The sequence below is a fragment of the Eublepharis macularius genome, chromosome 9, assembly GCF_028583425.1.
Source record: "Eublepharis macularius isolate TG4126 chromosome 9, MPM_Emac_v1.0, whole genome shotgun sequence".
Lineage (NCBI taxonomy): Eukaryota > Metazoa > Chordata > Lepidosauria > Squamata > Eublepharidae > Eublepharis > Eublepharis macularius.
In genome coordinates, this window is record NC_072798.1 from 105,912,522 (window position 1) to 105,934,594 (window position 22,073).

Consider the following 22,073-nt stretch of genomic DNA (forward strand, 5'->3'; position numbering starts at 1 on the left):
ACGACCAATCTCACTCAAATTTTGCTGATATTATTCACATACATGCCCACCTGCTTAAGATCATGCCAGTGGCTCTCATATTGCAATTGATGTATATGAATGACAACTGAATCAAATTGTATTTGTTTTAACCAATTATTTAATAAGCATCCCAGTAAGCAACACCCTGCAAGAGACATTCTTTCTTGTGTGAGAGAGAAGAGGGAAATGCCTCTTCTAAAACCGTGCCCATCACATTAAGTACTTGTTTTAAAATCATTAAAATACAATTAATTCAAACTCAGCTACTTAAATGGGGGGTATTTTAAGTCAATTAATTTCACTGATTGCAGCCTGAATTTCAGAAACTTGAGAGCTCTACGCTCACTTGGAATTGAAAGAACTGGCTGCAATAAGAACCAGCAGGCCCTCTTCTAACACAGCCAAACACAACCACTATACATTCTTTAACACTCTTCCCAATTTAGGCAAGATGGTATGTGTTATGTGTGGTTAAGTTGCTTCTGACTTATGGCAAGTCTATGAATTAAAGGCCTCCAAAACATCCTACTAACACCTTATTCAGATCTTGCAAACTGGAAGATGTCAAGCCATCATATTTTGGGTCTTCTTCTTTTCCTACTATCTTCCACCTTTCCCAGCATTATTGTCTTTTCCCTTGAGACATCTTCTCATGATGTGACTGAAGTACGATAGCCTCAGTCTCATCACTTTAGCTTCTAGGGAGAATTCAGGCTTGATTTGATCTAGAACTCACTTATTTGTCTTTTTGGCCATCCATGGTATCTATAAAACTCCTTTCTAGCAGCACGTTTCAAATGAATCAATTTTCTTCCTGTCAGCTTTCTTCAATGTCCAACTTTCACATTCATACATAGTAATATAGAATACCATAGTGTAGATTATCTTGATCTTGGTCTCCAATGACATATCCTTATCCTTAAGGATCTTTTCTAGTTCATTCATGACTGCCCTTCTAAGTCTCAATCTCCTGATTTCTAGGTTGAAGTCTCCCTTTTGGTTGATGCTTAAGCCAAGGAATAGAAAATCTTTGTCAACCTTAAAATAGTATAATTTCTCAGCAGTCATTACTTTTGTCTTGATGTTCAGCTGTAATCCTGCTTGGACACTTTCTCCTTTAAACCTCTTCAGTAGTCGTTTCAAATCTTCACTATTTTCTGCCAGTAATGTGGTGTCATCTACATATCTCAAACTGTTAATATTACTTCCACCAATTTTCACTCCAGCTTCTCTAAATCTAATCCAGCTTTCCTTACAATACGTTCTGTATATAGGCTGAACAGAAAGGGAGATAATATACATTGTTGTCTGACGCCTTTGCCAACTGGAAACCATTATTTTCCCATATTCTGTCCTAAAAGTGGCCTCTTGCATAGGTTGTGCATCAAAAACAATCAGATGCTTCGGTACACCCATTTCTTTTCATGATCCACACAGTAACAGTTTTGCTGTAATCTATAAAACACAAGCTGATTTTCTTCTGAAATTCCCTGATGTGTTCCTTTAGCCTTCATAAATTTGCAATGTGATATTTTGTGCCTCTTCCTTTTCTGAATCACCTTTGCATGTCTCGCATTTCTCATTCCACATATGGTAAGACTCTTGGTTGTAGAATTTTGAGCATCACTTTTCTTATGTAGGAAATTAATGTAATGGTCTGATAGTCACTGCAATCTTTGGCATTCCTTTTTTTGGAACTAGAATGTAGGTTTAGTATTTCCAATGTGTTGGCCATCATTTTGTTTTTCACATTTGTTGACATATTCTTGTTAAAATTTTGATGGACAGTTTCTGTAGCAGGAAATAGCTCTATTAGTATTCCATCTACCATGGTCAGGGCGTTTTTTCAGCCAGAATGCAGCAGAACTGTGTTCCGGCACCTCTTTAAAATACCCACAACATGACTGGTAGGTATTGGGCTGTTTCAGCCATTTTGGTGGAACTCAGTGGGTTGCCCTTGGAGAAAATGATCACATGGCCGGTGGCCCTGCCCCCGATCTCCAGATAGAGGGGAGTTTAGATGCAATCTAAACTCCCCTCTGTCGGGAGATCAGGGGGCGGGGCCACCAGCCATGTGACCATTTTCAAGAGGTTCCAGAACTCTGTTCCACCGCATTCCCGCTAGCAGACAAGAGTTTATTTATGAGATTTGTAAAGAACTGATTCTTAATGAAGAAGCAGCAACAAAACAAGCAGACCACTTCACACATGAAATGATTAACAGAAATATATACCAAGCGTTTCAAAGATATGTCGACGTAATCTACATTTTACAAGTTTAACTGCAACGGTTTGAATCTACAATAAAAAAAGTACTTTTCTATCATTGTTCAGTTCTTCCTACCTCTCTTGCTACAGCAAAATTAAAAACTAATCACCGTACAAAAAAAACAGATGGACTTTTCTGTTTTAGCCATTTTAGCACTTTAATACTAGCAGTAGAAAGTGATCAATAAAAGCTAAGTAAATATGAATTCTTTCAATGTCTTTGATCTGCAAATTATGCACTTTTGCAGAGGTAAAGAAAACTGTTGTGCGTGTTTCTGCATATGTGGCAGCTAAGTGTCAAAGAAGGAAAGAAAGGCCTTTGCTACTACAAGACCCAGCCAGAGGATCTGGATTCAGGGAACTGGATGTGATGTCCAAGTATGATCCTTTCCTTGCAAGACTGATGTGTGCTGCTGCCTGCAGCGTACCCTGGAGCCCACTAGTCCCAGTGGATTGCAGGGAGACACGGAAGGATATCATTTCAGATCTGAGTAACAGGAGGTAAATAGACTGGGGGAGGGGGGGGGACACAAGATTCTCAACAAGGTTTAAAGACTCCTTCTTGGATACAGTCAGTTTTCATTTTTTAAAAATGTATCTTTAATTATTTTGTGCTGATTCTTTTTTCAGCCTCATAATAATATAGCAATTTTATCAACACAGGTGAATCACTGTTTGAAGCAAAGAGACTTGTGCTTTTTGCATGCATAGTTTGCCAATTTTGTAATCCTCTTTTACTGCATGTATTTTACTATTTTAGTGCATTGTTCTCCACTAATGTAATCTAGTTTTATTGCATAGTTTGTTGTGCATATTATACTGCTTTTATAGCATTGTTACTAAATTGTGTAATCTGCCATGAGTTTCAGCAAGAAAGGTGAACTACAAATAAATAGAACTACAAATAAATAAACAGTAAGTACACAAAAATATTTAACTGCTTTTAATTGACTGTGCATAAAACTAGTAAGTTATCCAGAAATGCAGGTGCTCCTGAGGACCAACCCAGACACGACATGGGAAATCAGGCTCTTCAACTCTTTCTGTTACATCAGAGCCTCCACATGGGGCCGCTGATTTGTCCAGGGAAGCAGCACTGAAGAAGGTAACTGCTTTAGCCTTTCCTCCTATGCCCCAATGAGGCTCCTGGAGATGCAGTGAGATAGCTTGAGTCACACGTCTGGGTTCCCATGAAAAGCAGAAGGGTGTCCTGGCAGAAATCGAAAGCTCCTTCGCAAAGTGCCTCACTCCTAGTGCAAGTTTGCAAGAACGACTGAAACTTCAAATATGGTGAAATCAGAGGCAGCTTTCTTGAGTGCAATAATTAACACACTCATGTCATGATAATGTCGGGCATACAGCAACACTGCTAAATACTAGAAAGCCCAAGTTAAGATATAAATATTCCATGTAATTTGCAGAAAAGTCCTGAGATGTTTTTGTTAGGACTTAATATGGAAACTGTAAATATGAAGGATAGAACACCATTATGGTATATGATTATAGCTGCAAGACGGTTGTATGCACAATATTGGAAGCAAGGCAAGATATCAGAAATTGATGGTTACAAAAACTTCTGCACATGGTAGAAATGGACAAACTAACTAGAAAGTTAAAAGAGCAAAGCTCAAATGATTTTTTGATGGATTGGAAAAAAATTAAAGATTATCTGGAAAAGAATTGGGATGCAAAGGACCAATTGTGGTCCAAGGACAACTTTTGATGAGCACTATGTAATCTGTTGATTTCTATATTGACTGTAACTTTACCTTAGAAGAATATGAGAAATAATAGAATTAGAGGGAATACTATGTGAATTAAAGGGTATAAGTGCTGTTGGAGGTCAGAAGGGAGGGGAGGGGAAGGGTTAGGGTTGGGATGAAATATGTACTTTGTAGAAGAGATATTGAAGTGATTATGTTTTTTCAACCTATCCAATAAAATGTTTTTTTTTAAAGATATAAATATTCTAAATACCAACACATTCTGTGCTATGTGCAGGCACGGCCTCTTTGCCACAAATACAATGGAATATAGATCCCATGTACAGAACGTGCTTGTTGGCTGGGAGTTTTGTTCGTAAAACCAATGAGCACATCCATGAGGCTTCCTCTGAACCAGGAACTTGTTTTCAATCACGTAGTTCACAAGTGCGACAGTAGAGGACAGGCAAAGAATGCCTTTTCCTCGTTAGGGAGTAACTACCATCAAACATCTGAAATGCAAGAGAAGAGATTCCCAGCCACAGGCTGTGATCTCCCTCTGTGATCTCTTTTCCTGCACAAGCTACGGACTTGCGTTGATTTATTAGGCTTTTCCCTTCTGCCAGAGAACTCAAAGCACCTTTCACAGAACTTCCAGGAAGAAGCTGCGATTCTTCACAACCAAGTCAATGCAAAGCAACCAAAGGTACCCTTCAGACTCCCCCTATGTGAACCAACCTTGGACCTTGAAACAAAGAGCAGCCGTCTGTACGGACCCAGGGCGTTTTTCATGGGCTGGCTGCGGAGGAGCTGAGGGAGCTTTTGAATTGAGGAAGCGGGTTTGTTTCTGTGCTGACTGGAAAGCAACTCAACTCTGTAGAGATTCATGACTTAGAGCCGAGCCACAAGTGACGAATGACACTTGCCTGGCAAGTGAACAGACTCACGTGTATTCCTCCCTGTTCACTTGCCCTCCACTTAACGCTCCACTTGATCATGTGATCAAGTGGAGCACAAGTGGAGGGCAAGTGAATCCTCATGAAATCAGCTCAACACAAGAACAGTTTGAGCTCACCCATTAAAATGCAAAAAAGAGACACTGGGTTGGAGTCAACTAATTTAGCAATTTCTGCTGATTCCCCCTATGTCACCCCCCCCCCAGCATCCTCTATCCCCACCCCGCCGCCAGCAGCGTTCCATGGAGATCGGGGGGGGGGGGGGGAGGTGCAGGAAAGTTCCCTTCTGCCAGTGGAAATTTTCGTTTAGATCCCACACCCTCAATCTACTGCCTTATCTCACCAAAGTTTTAACTGAAATGTGGTGTGCACATTGAAAGAACAAAGTTTAGTACTGGAGGTAGAATCCAGAGTTTCAACTTCCTTTTCCAAAAAAGAAGAAAGATAAAGTTTCTAGTCTTATCGCTACGAACGTATAATTGAAAGCCCATAAAAAATCCTTGCTGAAATCCCCACAGTCAAAAGAGTTGCTGAATAAGGTTTCCCTGGACAACATCCTGTCTTTCTCCACTAGCAGAAAAACCAGGAAAAATATGAAAGAATTTGGAATAAATTATGCCATTATTTGCTTAGTTTACATAATTTACACGGGAGATCAAACTTAGTTTTTCTTGCTGCAGAAACTGAATGATCTTTCACTTAATAAGCCCTAGGTATGCGTTGTTTAAAAGAGGAATTCCCTTAAATGTGGCGTCTTTATTCTGCATCGGGCCTTTCCCAGGTATCACTTTCACCCATAAAATCATGTCCAACCGTTTTTTAAAGATACACCATTGCAAAACTTCCTAGTTGAGAAACCTATAGTTAAATATAGCATTGTGACTAAGAACATTAAAGTACAACACTAGCCAATAAAAGTTAATGGCACAAGGAACCTAGTACTCATTCTTAATTGCTTTCTCTGGCACAAGCCAAACAGCAGGTTGCCCCAAGGTGTCTTCTTCAGGGTCACCAAAGTGCCAACAGACAATATTGATACTTACTGCCGTAGCAGCAGGAACTGACCCCGAAGTCAAATGCCCTTTGTGTCGTCTGCAGCACCCAAGCTCATGCTGAGTTGTGGATTACTTCACAAGCAATCATCCAGAGTTTCATTGTGGAACCGAGGGAACAGGAAGGGCTTCTTTAATGAGTCTCTTGTGAGGATGATGCGCTCTTCAACACCCCGTAGCTCGTATAAAGAGTGACATGCACATGAGGGCACATGAGGGCATGAAAAGAGTTGTTCCTGACATTACAAGAGAATATCCTGTAGAAAGGGATAGGATTGGGTGTTTCAGAGTCTCCCCTCCTTTTGGAAATTCTCATTGAGCCTATGCAAAAAGCGAAGTCTACAATATTTATTTATAACTATTTGATTTCAGTTAATAAATATGGCAGTGGGGACCCACAAGGACTTGCAGGGAAGCAGCTCATCTTCCGCTCCCCCACCATCTCCTCTTTCTCTTCTCTGCCCCCCCTAGCCTCACTCCCGTTTCCTGCTTCCTCCTCCGCTTCCCACCTGCCTTTGTCTGCCACCGTCTTCACCTTCCCCCTTCCCCCTAACAGCTTCTCCCCTATGGCCCAGTTGCAGGGGGCGGGGGGAACCCGCAAGGACTGGCAGGGGGTGTTACACTTTTGCCTGCATCCTCTTCCCCACGCCATTTCCTCTTTCTCTCCTCCCGACAGCCTTCATATGCTTACCTTCCCTGCGTCCTCTCCTTCAAACCCACTAAACAGCTTACCTTTTATCTGCCCCCATCTTCATCTGGATCTATTAACTTACTTCATTTATACATTGTCTTTTTCCAGAACAAGGACCCAAAGCAGTTTACATCATTCTCCTTGCCTCTACAATTATCCTCAGAACAACCCTGAGAGGTAGGTGAGGCTGAGGGTTGCCAGGTCCCTGGGGGGCAAAAGTGGGGGATGGGGGGTTGAGAGCGAAGTCAGGCAGGGAGGCACTTGCCTCTGGTGCAAGGCAGCACGTGCACATTGAGGGCTCACAACGTGTCAGGAGCAACACGCCAGGGACAACACCCCACGTCACACAAGGAACAACGTCATTCCTGGAGTGGTGTGGAATTAATGGGTTGTGCCAGGGGCTGATTGAGTAAAAACTGGCCCCAAACACTAAATCAGCCCCAGCACAGCCCATTATTTTCACATTACACCAGGAATGACATCATTCCTGTTGTGACATGGAGGTTCTCTGGAGTGTGCAGGAACACCCTTTGCCCCCACCACTATGTTCCCACACCTTCCCTCCCTCCGCCGGCCAGGTGAGGGCTCCGAGGGCGGGGGGCGGGGCTGGCAAGCCTAGTGTAACTGGATCAAAATCTCCCAGTGAGCTTCCACAGCAGAGTGTCATGTGCCATCGCATCATTCCCTGGTTGCTTCTGGGCCTGGCCCCAATGTATCCTCCCTCAAAGGCCAAAACAGTCCAGGGAAAGGGCCCTGCCTCCCACCTTTTACTGACAGAAACCAAGCCTGGAACAGTGGCTAAACTGTTATGGTTATCTAGCAACAACCACTGAGGGCATCTGCTTAAAGCTACAGGTGCTCCTTTTATCATTTCAGTTTCTTTTAAACTCCCAATGTTTTGTTTTGTTTTTTAGATTTCATATTCTGCAAACCTGGAGCGTTTTTCAAATGTGTAGGAAGATCTGTCATGTCCATTTATGGTTCCAGTCTCTGAATTTAAGTATCCTCAGATCAGGGCCACATGGTTATTAGTATATGAGATATGCAGAATCTTAGGAAAGATGGAATAAGGAGTTAAATCATCCAATTTTGTCAAAGCTATAAGGCCTTAAATGTTACTTGTTACTTCTATGGATCTTAGGCTTTGACTCATTCAGAAAAAAAAATTAGGTTATATTGGACACTCCTGCACCTTTACAGTAAAGGATCAAGTACAACGTCTAATTGTTGGTGCCGCGGTTTACAGGAAGCTTCCCTTAAGCCTATGATCTGGCTATGTTCAGTTATTGAGGGAGAAAGTTCCTACTCGTATTAATTTTGTATTAGAATACCCATTGATCGCTGAGGATGTTTATGTATTAAATTACCCGCCTGTATTCTGGAATCTAACGGATGGATCCTCCATGCCATACGGCATGTAGATGACAATTGCGGATGAACTTATTTTTAGATACTGGGATATTTTATGGATGCTTATGCATCGATTCCTCACTATTGTTGTCATGTTTGTTTCTATTATGTATAAGGCTTATTTTTTATTTTCAATTAAAATTTTAGTTAAAAAAAATTAAAGTAGAAGGTGTAGTGATTAAGAGCAGCAGGATTCTAATCTGGAGAACCAGGTTTGATTCCCCACTCCTCCACTTGTAGCCAGCTGTGTGACCTTGGGCTAGTCACAGCTCTCCGGAGCTCTTTCAGCCCACCCACCTCACAGGATGATTGTTGTGAGGATAATAACTGCACACTTTGTAAACCGCTCTGAGTGGGTGTTAAGTTGTCCTGAAGGGTGGTATATAAATTGAATGCTGCTGCTGCTGCTGTTGTTAATCACATTAAGGAGAAGGGCCAAAAAAGTTAATCAGGCACCCATTCTTTTCCAACAGACCCCCATGTATAATTCAACTAACTCAAATACAAGTGTTTTACCCTTTACCAAGGATTGGTCATTACCAAACTGTTTCTATAAACCACCTTCATGCGAGACATCTGATCATTGCACATGTTCAGACCTAATCAAAACACCATTTCCTAAGAAACGAAGAGAAGCGGAGGTTTCACAGACAGACTCTTGAATACTGAATTTCGCAAGCTGCGTACACAATGCGCAGCATGAGAAGTACAACTTAGTGTGATGGTGACCTAAAGAGGCACATGCGTGACAAACACAGTTGTAGTTCATACCAGAACTAGATGCGTATACAAACTTAAAACCATCAACTACAGAGCAGTTTGTGTATTCACATTTCTTAAAATGCACAACCAACTGCATCTAGAACATCTTTATTAAAGGGGTGGGGGAGAGAGAAGAAGAAGCTGAAACGCAGCCCATTTTCCTGTCATTCCTTGCTCTTTTTATCGGTCCCTGCGTGCTGATGCAGATGAATAAAGACTATCTCCCATTTTGCTAATCTTTATATACAGCAACAGCCATTAAGCTACACTGGCATGCTGGATAAAAAACGCATCCCATCCCATCCACTCTGATTATTTCTGTTCTTTCTATGAATAGACTCTGCCGTCAACTTTAGAGAAAAGCATAAAAGTCAAACTGTATTTACTCTGTCTTTTAAAATTCCTTTTCTGTGAATATGGACCCCTGACTCTCTTCTCTTTGACATGCACCATTTTCCCCTTGGTAGTTAAGAAGCGCCCTCACAACCGCCAGCGCTTTGCAGCATGGAAGAGACAGAACATACAAAACATCGCACAAGTCAACGGGGGGCCCTTGCAGCAGCCCTTCAGCGGGCCCCCCGTCCAAGGCCTAACAGCGGACCACACTCGCACCCGCGCACGCCAGCGCCACCGCCTGCCCCGACCCCGGCTCATCCCACGAACTCGCTCCTAGGCGGCACAGAAGTCCCTGCGGGGACTCTCCACTTCCAAGGGCAGCGGTTCGAGCCCATTCGCTTAACTCAACCGGGCTCACTAGCGCTTGCGATGCGGCAGCACCAACTGCCTCTCGCCCGGTCACAACCAAGGCAGCCGCCCCACGGACTGCACGCAGACGGGGTCCCTGCGCGCCGCACCGCCCAGCTCTCAAAGCCATGCCCGGGGGGCTCGGGCAACGGGAAGGGCTCCCGGCGGGCAGGCGCACACACGTGCTGCGCGGCCAGCGCCCCGTCACAAGCCCCGCCGTGCGGGCAGGCGGGCCCCTCCTCTCCCCCTGCAAGGGCACTCGGAGAGGGGCGACTCGCGGCGGGCGCTCGGGGGCGCAGCCGGCCACAGCCAGGCCAGGCTCGTCGGCCGAGGCCCGTTCGCAAAGCCGGGCTGGCGGAAGCGGCCCCGAGCGCGCGCGCGCTTCCCGGCCGGCGGCTCCCGCCAAAGCGCCTTCCCGGCGCGGAGCAGCTCGGCGCGGGCGGGCGGGCGGACAGGTGCGCCTTCCAGAAGGGCTTCCGAAGGGCTCCCCGCGGGCTGCCGCGCAGCTTTCCGGCGCCGGGGCTGCCGCTTGGCCGAGCTAGAAACGCGCCTCGCCGCCCAGCCCCGGGCTCGGGCCCGAGGGGGGCGTCGGCAGGGGCTCGGCGACGCCCGCCCGGTTCGCACCTGCCCGGGCCGGCTGCCTGGGGGTCCCGCAGCCCCGTCCCGGCGCCCGCTTCCCTCCCCGCCCCGGCCGGCGGGCGAGCCGAGCGCGCCTTACGTTCCCAGCGTCTCCTTGAAGGCGAAGATCTGCGCGATGTCTTCGGCCGGCTTCTTCCACGCGGCGCCCTCGTCGCCGTTCTCCTGGGCCATGGCGGCCGCCGCCCCAGATGCTCGCCCAGCGCGCGGGGAAGGGACGCGGCGGCGCTCGCCTCTCGCCGGCTTTTGCTTTCTCTTCGGGCGCTGCCTCCGCCCCTCGCCGGCCGCCCCGGGCCCGCCTCGCCGCGCCGCGCCTCCCGCGCGCGCCCTCTTCCTGCTCGCCGCGGCGTCTCGGGCTGGCCGGGCGCCCCGTCCCCGTCCCCGCCGCCGCCGCCGCCTGGGGCCCCGCCCGCCGAAGGGCCCGCGCGCCCGAAGGGGGGCCCAGCCGCCCCCCGCCGCGCCGCTCCCGCTCGCCTCGCTCCGAACAGCCCCCGCGGAAGGGGCGCCCTCGCAGCGGGCAGGCGGGGCGCGGGGGAGCCGAGGCGGCGGCGGAGGCTTCCCCGAGCCCTCGGCGGGGCCGGTTGTTATGGCGATGCCCGGGCGGGCGGGCGGGAGCGCGGAGGGAAGGCGCCGGCCGCCGCCTCGCGCCTCTGCCTGCGCGTCCCCTTCGGCCGGGCGAGTTCGCACTGCGCCAAGGGACGCGCCCGCTGCCCTCGCGGCGCCCCGCGCGCCTTCTGCGGGGCGGGGGGGGGGGCGCCTGGCGGGGGAGGGCCAGGCGCGCGGCGGGCGCAGTGCAGCAAGGGCAGCGCGCCGCAGTGGCTGCAGAGGGGCTGGCCCGCGGCCCGACCTGGGCTCGCCGCCTCCGGGTGCCAGGTCCAGGAGGAGACATTCCTGGAGATTTGGGGGGTGGAGCCTGGAAAGGGTGGGCTTTAGGGAAGCGAGGGGCCTCGGAGGGGCCGAGTGCCGTCGAGTCTGCCCGCCAAAGCAGCCGTTCCCTCCGGGGGGGGGGGGGGGCTGGCCCTTGGCGCGAGCGAGTCCAGGAGCTCTCCAGCCGCCACCTGGAGGCTGGCATCCCTAGCTCGCGCTCCGCCTCGGCCTGCGCCGGCTCGCAGGGGGACCCGACGCTGCTCCGTCCGAAGGGCTCAATGGCCCCCCGCCCGCGTTTGGGCCCCTTGGCCTTGGATTGGCCGAAGCAGGAAAGCCACCGGGCCGGGGGGGGGGGGCCTGAGAGGGCTTGCGGGCAGGCCCCGCCCCTGCCAGTGGCCCTCCAGACGGCAGTGGGGGGGCCTGGGCCAAGGACCTCTGCGGTTCTGCTGCGGCTCCTGTCCTCCTATCCTGGCTCTCCTCCTCCCCACCTGCCATCGGGCCTTTGGAACTTCATTTCCTAACCTTGGCTAATTTATTATAAGTACAGGGATGGTTTCAATTAAGACATACAAAGCGGGTCACAACAGGGCCTTTGAGCCTGTGCAGAGAATTTTTCATCCCTGAACGATCACAGCCAATTGACATATCTGGGATTAGGAAGAAGACGGATTACTTTTTCAGCACCCCAATTCATTTCTGTTGTGTCTCTTTTTCTTGCATTTTCCTCTCTCATGCTTGAAAGCGGCAGGGAGATAAGTGTGCACTACTGCACACCTTTCTCTCACATTCTAGTAGCCGAAGGTCATTTTACAAATTACGCATGCCTTCCAAGATTGACAGCAAGTATCCCAAGAAGAATTGAACCCGGACACTTAGCACAAACCATTGGCAGTGTAACACATAAATGGTATTTAATTTTTGGGATGTGATTGTTGTGTTTTCCATGCCGTCAAAGTGCGGTGGGTGCTCTTGTTCGCTGCAAGGGATCCATCGGCTTTCTTTAAAGCAATTATTGTGCTGCAGGGACTTCAAATTTCCCCAGTCAGAAATTTTGTACAGGAGCCAAAGCTCATTTCATTTCAAGCCTGCCCCTGCCAGATAACCCATTCACTGTCATTGGAATGTGCTTGTGCAAGAGTCATAGGTGCCTACTGTACGGCAGCCAGGGCATTGCTAGCAGCCAGCGATACAGGGGAGCTTTTAATAATTATTTACGTATTCATTAGTATTTATTTAGTGCCTCAGTGCTCCCCTTCATAAATGCAAAAACACACATGGAACCCTTTTTAAAAATGTGCACAGCAGACATAAAACTGACTAATACTGTCTTCCTGCCAACAGTGCCTACTGTTTTATAGAACTGTTGCTTTTCTCCTTTGTCTTTAAATGTAGTCTTTTTGAAAGCCCATTTGATTTTTTAAAAGAACAGTGAAAAGGAGTCCATTCACTCCCCTTTCCAGTATCTCGGGGAAGGATGTCAATATATCCTGGCAATAGATTGGCGTTAGCATGAGTACTAAGAGGCTTAGAAAGGATCTTCCATTTAGCACAGATGTCGCTTCTAGCACATCCATAAAGTGAGGCTTTCAGTAATACACTAATACTCATTTCAGCAATAAAGTCTACATCGCTGTACGTCTCAATGGCAGAGATCAAGGCTGAAGTTCTCTCTCAACCTTGAAAGATATTTTTGGATTATTAGTTTCAAAATGCATGTTTTCCTAAATTCAAGAAAGTGCCTAGACGACAAAGTAGCACATTTTTACATCTTGCTCCCAAAATACTTTGGATTTTTAACATTCCAAGAAAAAGCTGATTCAGATGTGTAAATTCATAAGTTGATCAGTTGCATGTATGAGCCAGCCATCACTAATCAAACTCTGCAAATGTGAGATGAGTTTTGGAGTCTTGCACAATAACAAGCAAACAAAAATATAGTAGCCAAAAGTTTTTTTAAAACCTTGCATTCTCAGGAGTGGTTCACACATGGATATGTAACTATTTCTGCAAATCAAGTGATGACTTATCTCTATGAATAGGCCAGGGCTTTTTTTCAGCTGAAACGTGGTGGAACAAAGTTCCAGCACCTCTTGAAAATGGTCACATGGCCGATGGCCCCACCCCCTGATCTCCAGACAGAGGGGAGTTTAGATTGTCCTGGAGCAGCACGGAGGGCAATCTGAACTCCCCTCTGTCTGGAGATCAGGGGGCGGGGCCATCGGCCATGTGACCACTTTCACCAAGGGCGATTTAAACTTTAACCCCCCCCCCTGTTCCAGCTGATCCAAAGTGACATCATTGTGCGGTCGAGTTCCACCACTGAGTTCCACCACCTCTTTTCCCAGAAAAAATGCCCTGGAATAGGCCATCACAGAAGCAATGGCACAGTAGTGGTGGAGAGTGCCCTCAAGTCATAGCTGACTTACGGCAACCCCTGGTGGGGTTTTCAAGGCAAGAGACTGGAGAGGTAGCCTACTGTTGCCTGGCTCTGCAACCGTGGTCTACATTAGAGGTCTCCCATTGGGTTACTAACCAAGGCCGACCTTGCTTAACTTCTGAGGTCTGATGAGATCAGGCTCACCTGGGCTATCCAGGTCGGGGACAAAACTTTTAATGTCTCCCCAAATGAAATCCTTTCCTGCTCAATCATTTCTCATGTGCAGCCACTGGTCATCAGGTTTACAATAACCCTATAAAGAGATGGACCTGTGTGTACAAAAATGGCACCCCAGAAATAAAATTCCAGAATCTTGGGGACGTCAAAGGAGAATGCTGTCACACTCCCTTCTGAAGGGCGTTTATTTATTCCTTCGCCCCCCACCCCACCCAAAGGGGTTTAATTTCTAAAGGCAAACCAGGTGCAGAAAGGAGTGTTTGGGTTTCAGGTGGTTGATGACTGCAAGGGCCAAGTACTATGAGAAGGACTATGACGCCCCCTTTCCCTCTTTGGGGGTCATAAACAAATGGCGCCAGAGGCATTTTTAAATTCAAAAATAGCAAAATATTTTATTTAACATAGAGGGGAAAGGTCAGGGGAAATCAGGGGTTGAAAATTTCTGAGGTAACTCAATATAGATAACTCTGAGGTAAAATCAATACATGCCCAGGCTTCAGGTCTAATGTTTCAGGCTAATGAGAGCTCCTTAAGCTCTTCACAGTCATTTAAATCTTTGTGTTGGGAGGCTTTTGTTCCAATGATTTCCCAATCACTCTACGTTCTTTTTGGTTTCCAGAAGGCTGGTACCCTCTGTCCAGCACCCAAACCCCTTCTCTTGAAACACCAGGGCCGTTTCCAGACAGCTTACCTGCCCCCGGAACGTCGCGCCACGTTGCAGGGGAAATGCAAAATATCGTGTTTTCCCTGCAATGTGGCACGATGTTCCGGGGGCAGATAAACCGTCTGGAAACAGCCCAGTACTCGTCTTGAGTTTTTAAACTGACTCTTAAGGTCTCCAAAGGCAATTCCTAGCCACACGAGACCAGGGAACTCTTCACTCTTCAGAGCAACCTCCCTGTTTGACTGGGTAGGGAAACTCTCACTAGAAGATCTATCCCCTTTCTTTGGCAAGAATGGGAGTCTTCGCCTACTTCCCAAACGTCCTTGCCAACTTTTCCCCAGTTCTCTTGTCTGTGTTAAAGTGCTCTCAGTCAGGGCTGAATCTCGAAACTGTCAATACTTGTCTCCTCTCAGCTAGGGCTGAAATCAGACTCCCTTCTCCCCAGCGTCCAGTTCAGAAGTCTCTCTCTGTTCGGCTCCTGCTACCCAATCAGAATTAACCCTTTGCAGTCCTTCAGCTGTTTGTACAGCGCTTCTACGCTTTTAGAAAGGGCAGTCCATCACAAGGACGGTTGCTACACCAAGGTCATGTCACCCTCTGCTGCTTTGTAAGTAATATCTGGACAAGGCATTGGCAAAGCAGTGTGGTCAAAATTATGTCAGCAAGGGCAGAGGAGCCAAAGCCCAGCATGCTATATATAAAGATTCAGGTCTGGCCTCTCCAGCTGAAAGATTTCAGGAAGCCGGGCTATTGGGTTTTTAAAAATTCTGATCCCGGAAAGAAGTTGCATGTGAGAGTAGACCAAGAGTATATTGCCTTAGTGTAAGCCACATCCTCTGGGCAGCAATGAAATTCATTTGAGAGTTTTCTATCCTGCAGAAATCCTTAGCCAAACAGCATTGAGACTTCTGACAAGAACAGTCCCGATGACTTTGCCAAGCTGCCAAGGTTATGGAGTGAAACAGAATTCTGCAGAATATCAGTGAGCCCCTGAAAGTTTCCTTCTACTGAATCAGACCCCCCGCCCCAGGCCCCTCAAGGCCAGTCTTGTCTACTCAGCTCTCCAGGGTCTCGGGTCTGGCACATTGCCTGCTATATGATCATTTTTAATGGAGATGCTAGAGGTTGAACCTTGGGACCTTCCGGTTGCCAATCAGAGGTTGTATCACGGAGCCATGGCCCCTACCCTAAATACCTCCACGAAGCCAGTTCTTGGCTTTCTGAATAATACTTGACTTTGTCAGGTGTCTATACAACAGGGGTTGTATTTATAAAATGCAATGTGTTCATGTAACATGCGACATCTTCAGTGTTCCAGCAAATAAGCATTTCAGAATGGACATAAGGTCTGTTTCACTACTGCAACTCGTGGGGCTGTGAGCCATGGCAGCAATAGGGATCAATTATATTGCACAAGCTACAGGTATTAACACCCAATGTGGCATGCACACACACAGTCACACACACACACACAGGTCATTGGCAAAGCTATACACAGCACACACAATAAAGTGATGGAGAAGATGGGTTGGAAGAAGGACTAGAGACATTCTAATGACTCGTAGTCATGCCGTCTTGGAGTAATCTTATACACGTGCATATTAACAGCACCATGGTTTTGTGTTCTCATTTCTTTATTTAGAAAATTTCTATGCAGCCTCTCCAGAGAACTTGCTCAAGATGGTTCACAATATAAAGCATGATAAAAACATAAGCAATATAGAATCATTCAAATTAACCACCTATTAAAAACTCAGCATTAAAAACCCAGCCAGGCCATAAAAATAACACAAAACGTTTACAGCGCAATTGTAAACAGTTACGCCTTCTAAGCCAGGGGTCCACAGCCTTTATGAGCTTGTGGGTACTTTTGGAAACCTGACCCAGGATGGTGTGCGCAGCCAGCCCCGAAATGTCAGGGAGTGCGGTCACACAGAACTTGGACTGCAGCTCTTCAGCCTTTCAGGCAGAAGTTGGTGTTAAACAGGATGCTTTTTTTTAAAAAAATGAACATATTGTTTAAAATATTTTCTTTAATGCACTGAAGTATACATATTGAGCTAGCTAAGAAACACTCATCTAGCAGTACCTGTCAAATCTCTAATGGCCAATCAGAAGGTCTGCCTGCCCCACCTGGCAAAAACACCTGCCAAGCGCCAGGAAAGGTGTTGGTGAGTGCCAGGGCACCCACGGGCACCACGTTGGGGACCTCTGATTTTAAGCCCATGGATTAGAAGCCCATACCTCTATCTAGGTTTATACCCACAAGTGGTTTAAAATGAGTCTCATAAAACAATTTTCAAGTTAGAAGCACACTGTGAAACAACTTTAAAAGATCAAGCCCTGAATGGAAATCCTGGATAAAAAGAAACGTTCTAGAAGTGGGTGCCAGGTAAACTTCACAGGGAAAGGCATCCCACAAGCAAGGAGCCGCCACTGAAAAAGACTTGTTTCTGGTCACCATCCACCTCCGCCTGTGGAGACGGGGACCGGAGGGGCTTGTGAGGAAGATGTACTGGTGGGCTCTCGACCCGTGTAGGATGCTGCAGTAAACATATTGGCTCAAGCCTCAACCTACCTCAAGACAAACGGTCTGGAGATCATGAAGTATGCACAGTCCGGGCCACAGTCAGGCTGATGGAGTGCTGAGCATGTGGGCCACTGCAGAGGTCAGCCAGTCAGCGGGCAGGCGGGCGGGCGGGCGGGCCACCTGGCCTGCAGATAAGCAGGGCTGGCAGCTGAAGCGCTCCCATATTTACTCAAGCAACACTTTGGTCCCTCGTGTTACCTGACTTCGGCTGAACTGTCACGGCCACAATGCCGCCTTCCAGCCTTGTGCATTGGTAGTGCTAAAGCACAGCAGAGAACAGGCCACGAGCTCCCCCTCTGGCAGGGGTCCACCGCTGCACAGTGAGTAAGGGCCAAGCTACAAGTGGCGAATGACACTTGAACGGCGCGTGAACAGCCTCGCATGCATTCCTCCCTGTTCACTACGTGATCGAGTGGAGGGCAAGTGGAGCGCAAGTGAACAGGGAGGAACGCATGCGAGGCTGTTCACGCGCCGTTCAAGTGTCATTCGCCACTTGTAGCTTGGCCCATAGACACCTGGGTCCAGTTGCCAGCACCCCTGGACGGAGACCTCCAGCGACTTCTACCATGTCCTGCTACCCACATCGGGCTGAGGTGTTGGGTGTCACAATAGCACAATAAGAAAAATACATCTGAAATTCAATTGATGTGGAATTATAAAACCCACACCCAATGCCTAAATAAAACTCCTGGTAAGGAAATGTCCCCCATCTCTCCTCTGCCGATGTCTGGCCAGGCATCTTCACTCTGTCCACCAATAAACTAATGGGAGGGATAAAGACGAGGAGGAGGGGGTGTCGGAGGGGCAACAGGCATTTCTCCAGGAATCTCAGTCTTCAGCAGAGCAAATAACGAATCAAAACTTTCCGCCTGACCTGATCCAGACAGAAAGTTCTGCAGCCTTTTGAAGAATCCCCCTGCCTCGGATGAGAGTTTTCCATTACGCCAAAACACACTGACGAGTGCAGCCGCTGTCCTGCGACTTGCAAGGTGCACAATGTCTCCTATGGCTTTGGTTTCAGTTTGTACAAAAAATGTCAATAGCTCCAGCTTGAGGGATGGGAAGGGTGCTATAGCTTTTCCTATCTGTTAAAATGAAGTGCCTTAATAAAGCAGATTTGAGAGGAGATTCCGCTGCAGAGATCAGCTGCTCTGTGTTGTCTAATGCTGCCCTCTGCTGCATGGAATCAACTGAAAATACCATGGAAGCATATGTGGGAGGGGGAGGCATGGTCTTGGTCTTTAGTGGGAAGCTCAGATACGGAGCGAATGGGTGGAAGTTTATGGGGAAGGCGGGCAGTTAGGGAAGGAGCAGTCAAAGCTATGCAGGGCAGATAACCAGAGACATGAGAGGTGTCAATGGAAAGGGAGGAGGGAAGGGCTGCGTTTTATAAGAACGTTAAATAGGGAAGGGGTGATTAAAACTGAGTAATTGTGGGGTGGAGCAATCCCTCTAATCCTCCATCACAGCCAACATGTTTTGAACGTGCTTCTGTGAGCAAAAGCACAGCCATTTTTCTTGCTAGGTTGCAATCAAAGCTGCCTTTGCCTGGCCTTGAGTGTAACTGTACAGCAGAGAAATGCTTGGCCAGCAAGAGCAGAAGCAGTAAACCCAGGGCTTTTTTTCTGGAGAAAGAGGTGGTGGAACTCAGTGGGTTGCCCTCGGAGAAAATGGTCACATGGCTGGTGGCCCCGCCCCCTGATCTCCAGGCAGAGGGGAGTTGAGAGTGCCCTCCATACTGCTGGGGCGGCACAAAGGGCAATCTCAACTCCCCTCTGGCTGGAGATCAGGGGGCGGGGCCACCAGCCATGTGACCATTTTCAAGATGTTCCGGAACTCCGTTCCACTGCGTTCCTGCTGAAAAAAAATCCCTGAGTAAACCACTACTGCTTTAAAACAGCTAGATAACACGGGAAAGTTTCACTTAGAACTGAGAAAAAAGGAGGGGCCCTTTGTCTCAGCAAGAAGGTGGGCTTTGTTCCAAAATGGAGCAAGGGGTATAAAAAGATCCTCCCCGCCATTTTAGGTTGGGCTCAGAGTGTTTTTGCTGGCTTGAAACTGTGTATCCCTTTATTCCTGGAATAAAATCTTTTCCTCTTCGAAGTTCTCCATGTCTTGGTGTAATCATTGAGCAAAGCACCAGGTCATGAACCTTCCTATTTTTGCGACAATTTGAACCCTGCAAAGAATTGGAAAAGTTACTTGAAGACAAGGAGAGGCTGTACGGCAGCCAGTGCTTCCTCTTGGCATTGTGGGTTTCGTGCACAGGGTCCGGGGACAGGCATGATTTGGGGCAAGGGGGCTGGCACCAAGTTGCCCAAGACCACGATGCTGCCTCCTCAGGGCTCCCAGGTCATCTTCAGTGTCTTTCTGCACAGTCCTAAGTGTGTTTACATGGAAGTAAGTGCTACTGTGTTCAGTGGGCTCTATTTCCAAGTAGACGTGCAAAGGATTGCTCCCTTGATCCACTGGCCAGCTTTGTGTCTTTTTACAAGGCATGTATACAGGGCTTTTTCTCAACTGGAACGCGGTGGAACGGAGTTCTGGCACCTCTTGAAAATGGTCACATGGCTGGTGGCCCCGCCCCCTGATCTCCAGACAGAGGGGAGTTGAGATTGCCCTCCGCGCCACTCGGAGCTGTTGCTATGTCTTCACAACAAACTTACACTCAGAGCCTTAGTTAAGGTCTAGAAAAGAAACTAGAGTCCTTTATTGTAGGAACTCCGTTCTTGATAGGAAAGAGGAGAGATAGGTCTCTTAACTGTCTAGTCTAAGGATGCCAGTGGATGGCAGGACAAATCTTGCATCCATTGTGCAAGACAGTGAGGAAAAAAGAGATTGTGACAAAAAGAAGAAGATGATGTGTCAAAAGGAGGAAGTCCTGAAAATAGTAATCTACACTTCAAAGGATAGTGCTAGGGCAGTAAAGATCAAAGAGTAAACACATCCCCAACTTCTAACTTTCTGGTTTGTCTCCCTCTGAGTCTTCCTCTTCCAACGTTCGGGAACATCATTGGGCACCTGAGGACAAGTAGATTTGTTTCTACCTGGGATCTGTTTCTGGATCTTACTACAGCAGTACTAAACGGAAAGGACAGCGCTAGGCAGAAAGGAAAGATTTGCCTGGCCACCTCTGAACATCACCTTGAGTCCAAACCTGTCCTTCTGCAAACAGAAAGTCTTTGCTCTCTTGGAGGGAGGAGGCATTTCCACGGATTCCCTTTTACTGCTGCATGCCATCCACCAGTGCCATGCCTCATGCCATGCTGGAGTGGCCTTTGAAGGGGAGCTGCAGTCCAAACGGGGGTCAGAAAAGCCACGTTCGTTTTGCAAGCAGAGTTTGGCTTGCAGTTCCATGGATCCAAGCCATCTTTTTGAAGCAGCCTTCCCGGTTGACGTGTGCTCTCTGCACTCGGCTATCAGAGCACTGGAGGACTTCCTGAACAACCTGTGCATGGAAATCACAAGCGCATGCATGGCCTGCAGGCTGAGTGTGCCCCATCACCACACACAGCCTTCAGTTTTCAGCAGACGTGATCAATGCCCCCACCCCTGCTGCTGAAATCTGAACCAGTGCCTGGTGTCAGACGTTCATGCTCCCCCGTGGGCTTTTCCTCTCCACGAGCAATCTCCACAGCCAGGGCTTTTTTTCTGGGAAAAGAGGTGGTGGAACTCAGTGGGTTGCCCTCGCAGAAAACGGTCACATGGCTGGTGGCCCCGCCCCCTGATCTCCAGACAGAGGGGAGTTGAGATGGCCCTCCGCACCGCTCCAGCAGCGTGGAGGGCCATCTCAACTCCCCTCTGTCTGGAGATCAGGGGGCGGGGCCACCAGCCATGTGACCATTTTCAAGAGGTTCCGGAACTCTGTTCCACCGCATTCCAGCTGAAAAAAAGCCCTGTCCACAGTCCCTTGGCAGGTATGGGCTTGACCAGCATATTGTTTGGCCTTGGCAATCAGAGAGGTGACCAACGACTTACTGGAGTTGTAACAACTAGAAAGAAGGTGACCACAACCCAGGAAACTGCTGGCAACTTTACCCACTGAGGCTTATTTGTTACTAGCCTGCCTGCTGATATAATTTGTGGCCCCAACCCCCCCCCAACCCCCAGATTTTCTAATGCTTCCCTACCAGCTCACCTGATGGCAATTCTTACTTAATGGCTATGTGAAATCCTGCCCTTATATTTTCCCAAAAGACCATGTACCAAGAAGGTCATCATGAGTGCTACTAAGCAGGAAAAAATGCCTCTCTTCTCAACTAATCCTTAGAGATTTCAGATTTCTTTATTGCAACAAAAGACCCAAAGCGTTTTATTGTCCATGCAATTGTTTTGCTTCATCTCCTTTAAGTTAGATGTGAATATAATGCCCATTAGTCAGGCTGATCATCAAGAAAAGTTTTGACTTTGCCTTTCTTACACAAGCAAATCTCTGCAGAGCCTTCCACGAAGAAAGGAATGCAGAAGAGCCACCTGTTTTCAACCTAAGCAGTGTCATACGTTTAATAGGATTCCTGGCACAATCTGATTTCTGGAGTCTGTTAGCAGCATTGTAACAGGCGTCCAACTTCTTCTCCAGTGAGATGTGAACTGACTGTTAAACCATTTTCTTTGGAAGGACCATCCAAATAGCATTGGGAAAGATTAGTTCAGAGCCACCCCTGGATGGCAGCTAGGTACAGGGCCGGTGCCTCCATGGAGGCGGGTCCGGCAGCCACCTCAAGTGCTGAGGTGCCAGAGGGGGCGCTAGGAGGCTGCCCGCACACCGTCCCAGCGGGCAGCAGCCAATTCCCACTTGTAACAGCAATCAATGCAACAGAAAGCGTGCGCTGGGCGGGGGGTGCTTCTGCTTCTTGTTTCAGCACCGCCCCCCCCCCGTCCCTATGGTGGCAAGTCTAGATGTATGCTTACCTCGAAGTAAGCACCTTTAGGAACAAGAGGGGCTTACTTCCAAGTAAACACGCTGCATTGGAGCGTACTGCAGCCGTATTCGCTTAGCAAATGCCTGCAAGCTTTTCATCCAGGCAAATGTGGATGGGGGGGCACTTTGCTGTTGGTCACAGTGTGGCAGCAAATGGGGTGGGGCCACATGAGA

General features: G+C 48.0%; 1 protein-coding gene across 2 annotated transcripts in view; it reads right to left on the reverse strand.

The window, feature by feature from the left end:
* Nucleotides 1–10,497, reverse strand: part of CAMK1D (calcium/calmodulin dependent protein kinase ID) — a 308,248-nt gene extending 297,751 nt beyond the window's left edge. For both annotated transcript variants that reach the window (XM_054989218.1, XM_054989219.1), the window contains exon 1: nucleotides 10,326–10,497. In XM_054989218.1, the coding sequence (XP_054845193.1) occupies nucleotides 10,326–10,417 (92 nt within the window). In that variant the 5' untranslated portion in view covers nucleotides 10,418–10,497. The remainder of the gene's footprint in view (nucleotides 1–10,325) is intronic.
* Between the last annotated feature and the right edge of the window lie 11,576 nt (nucleotides 10,498–22,073).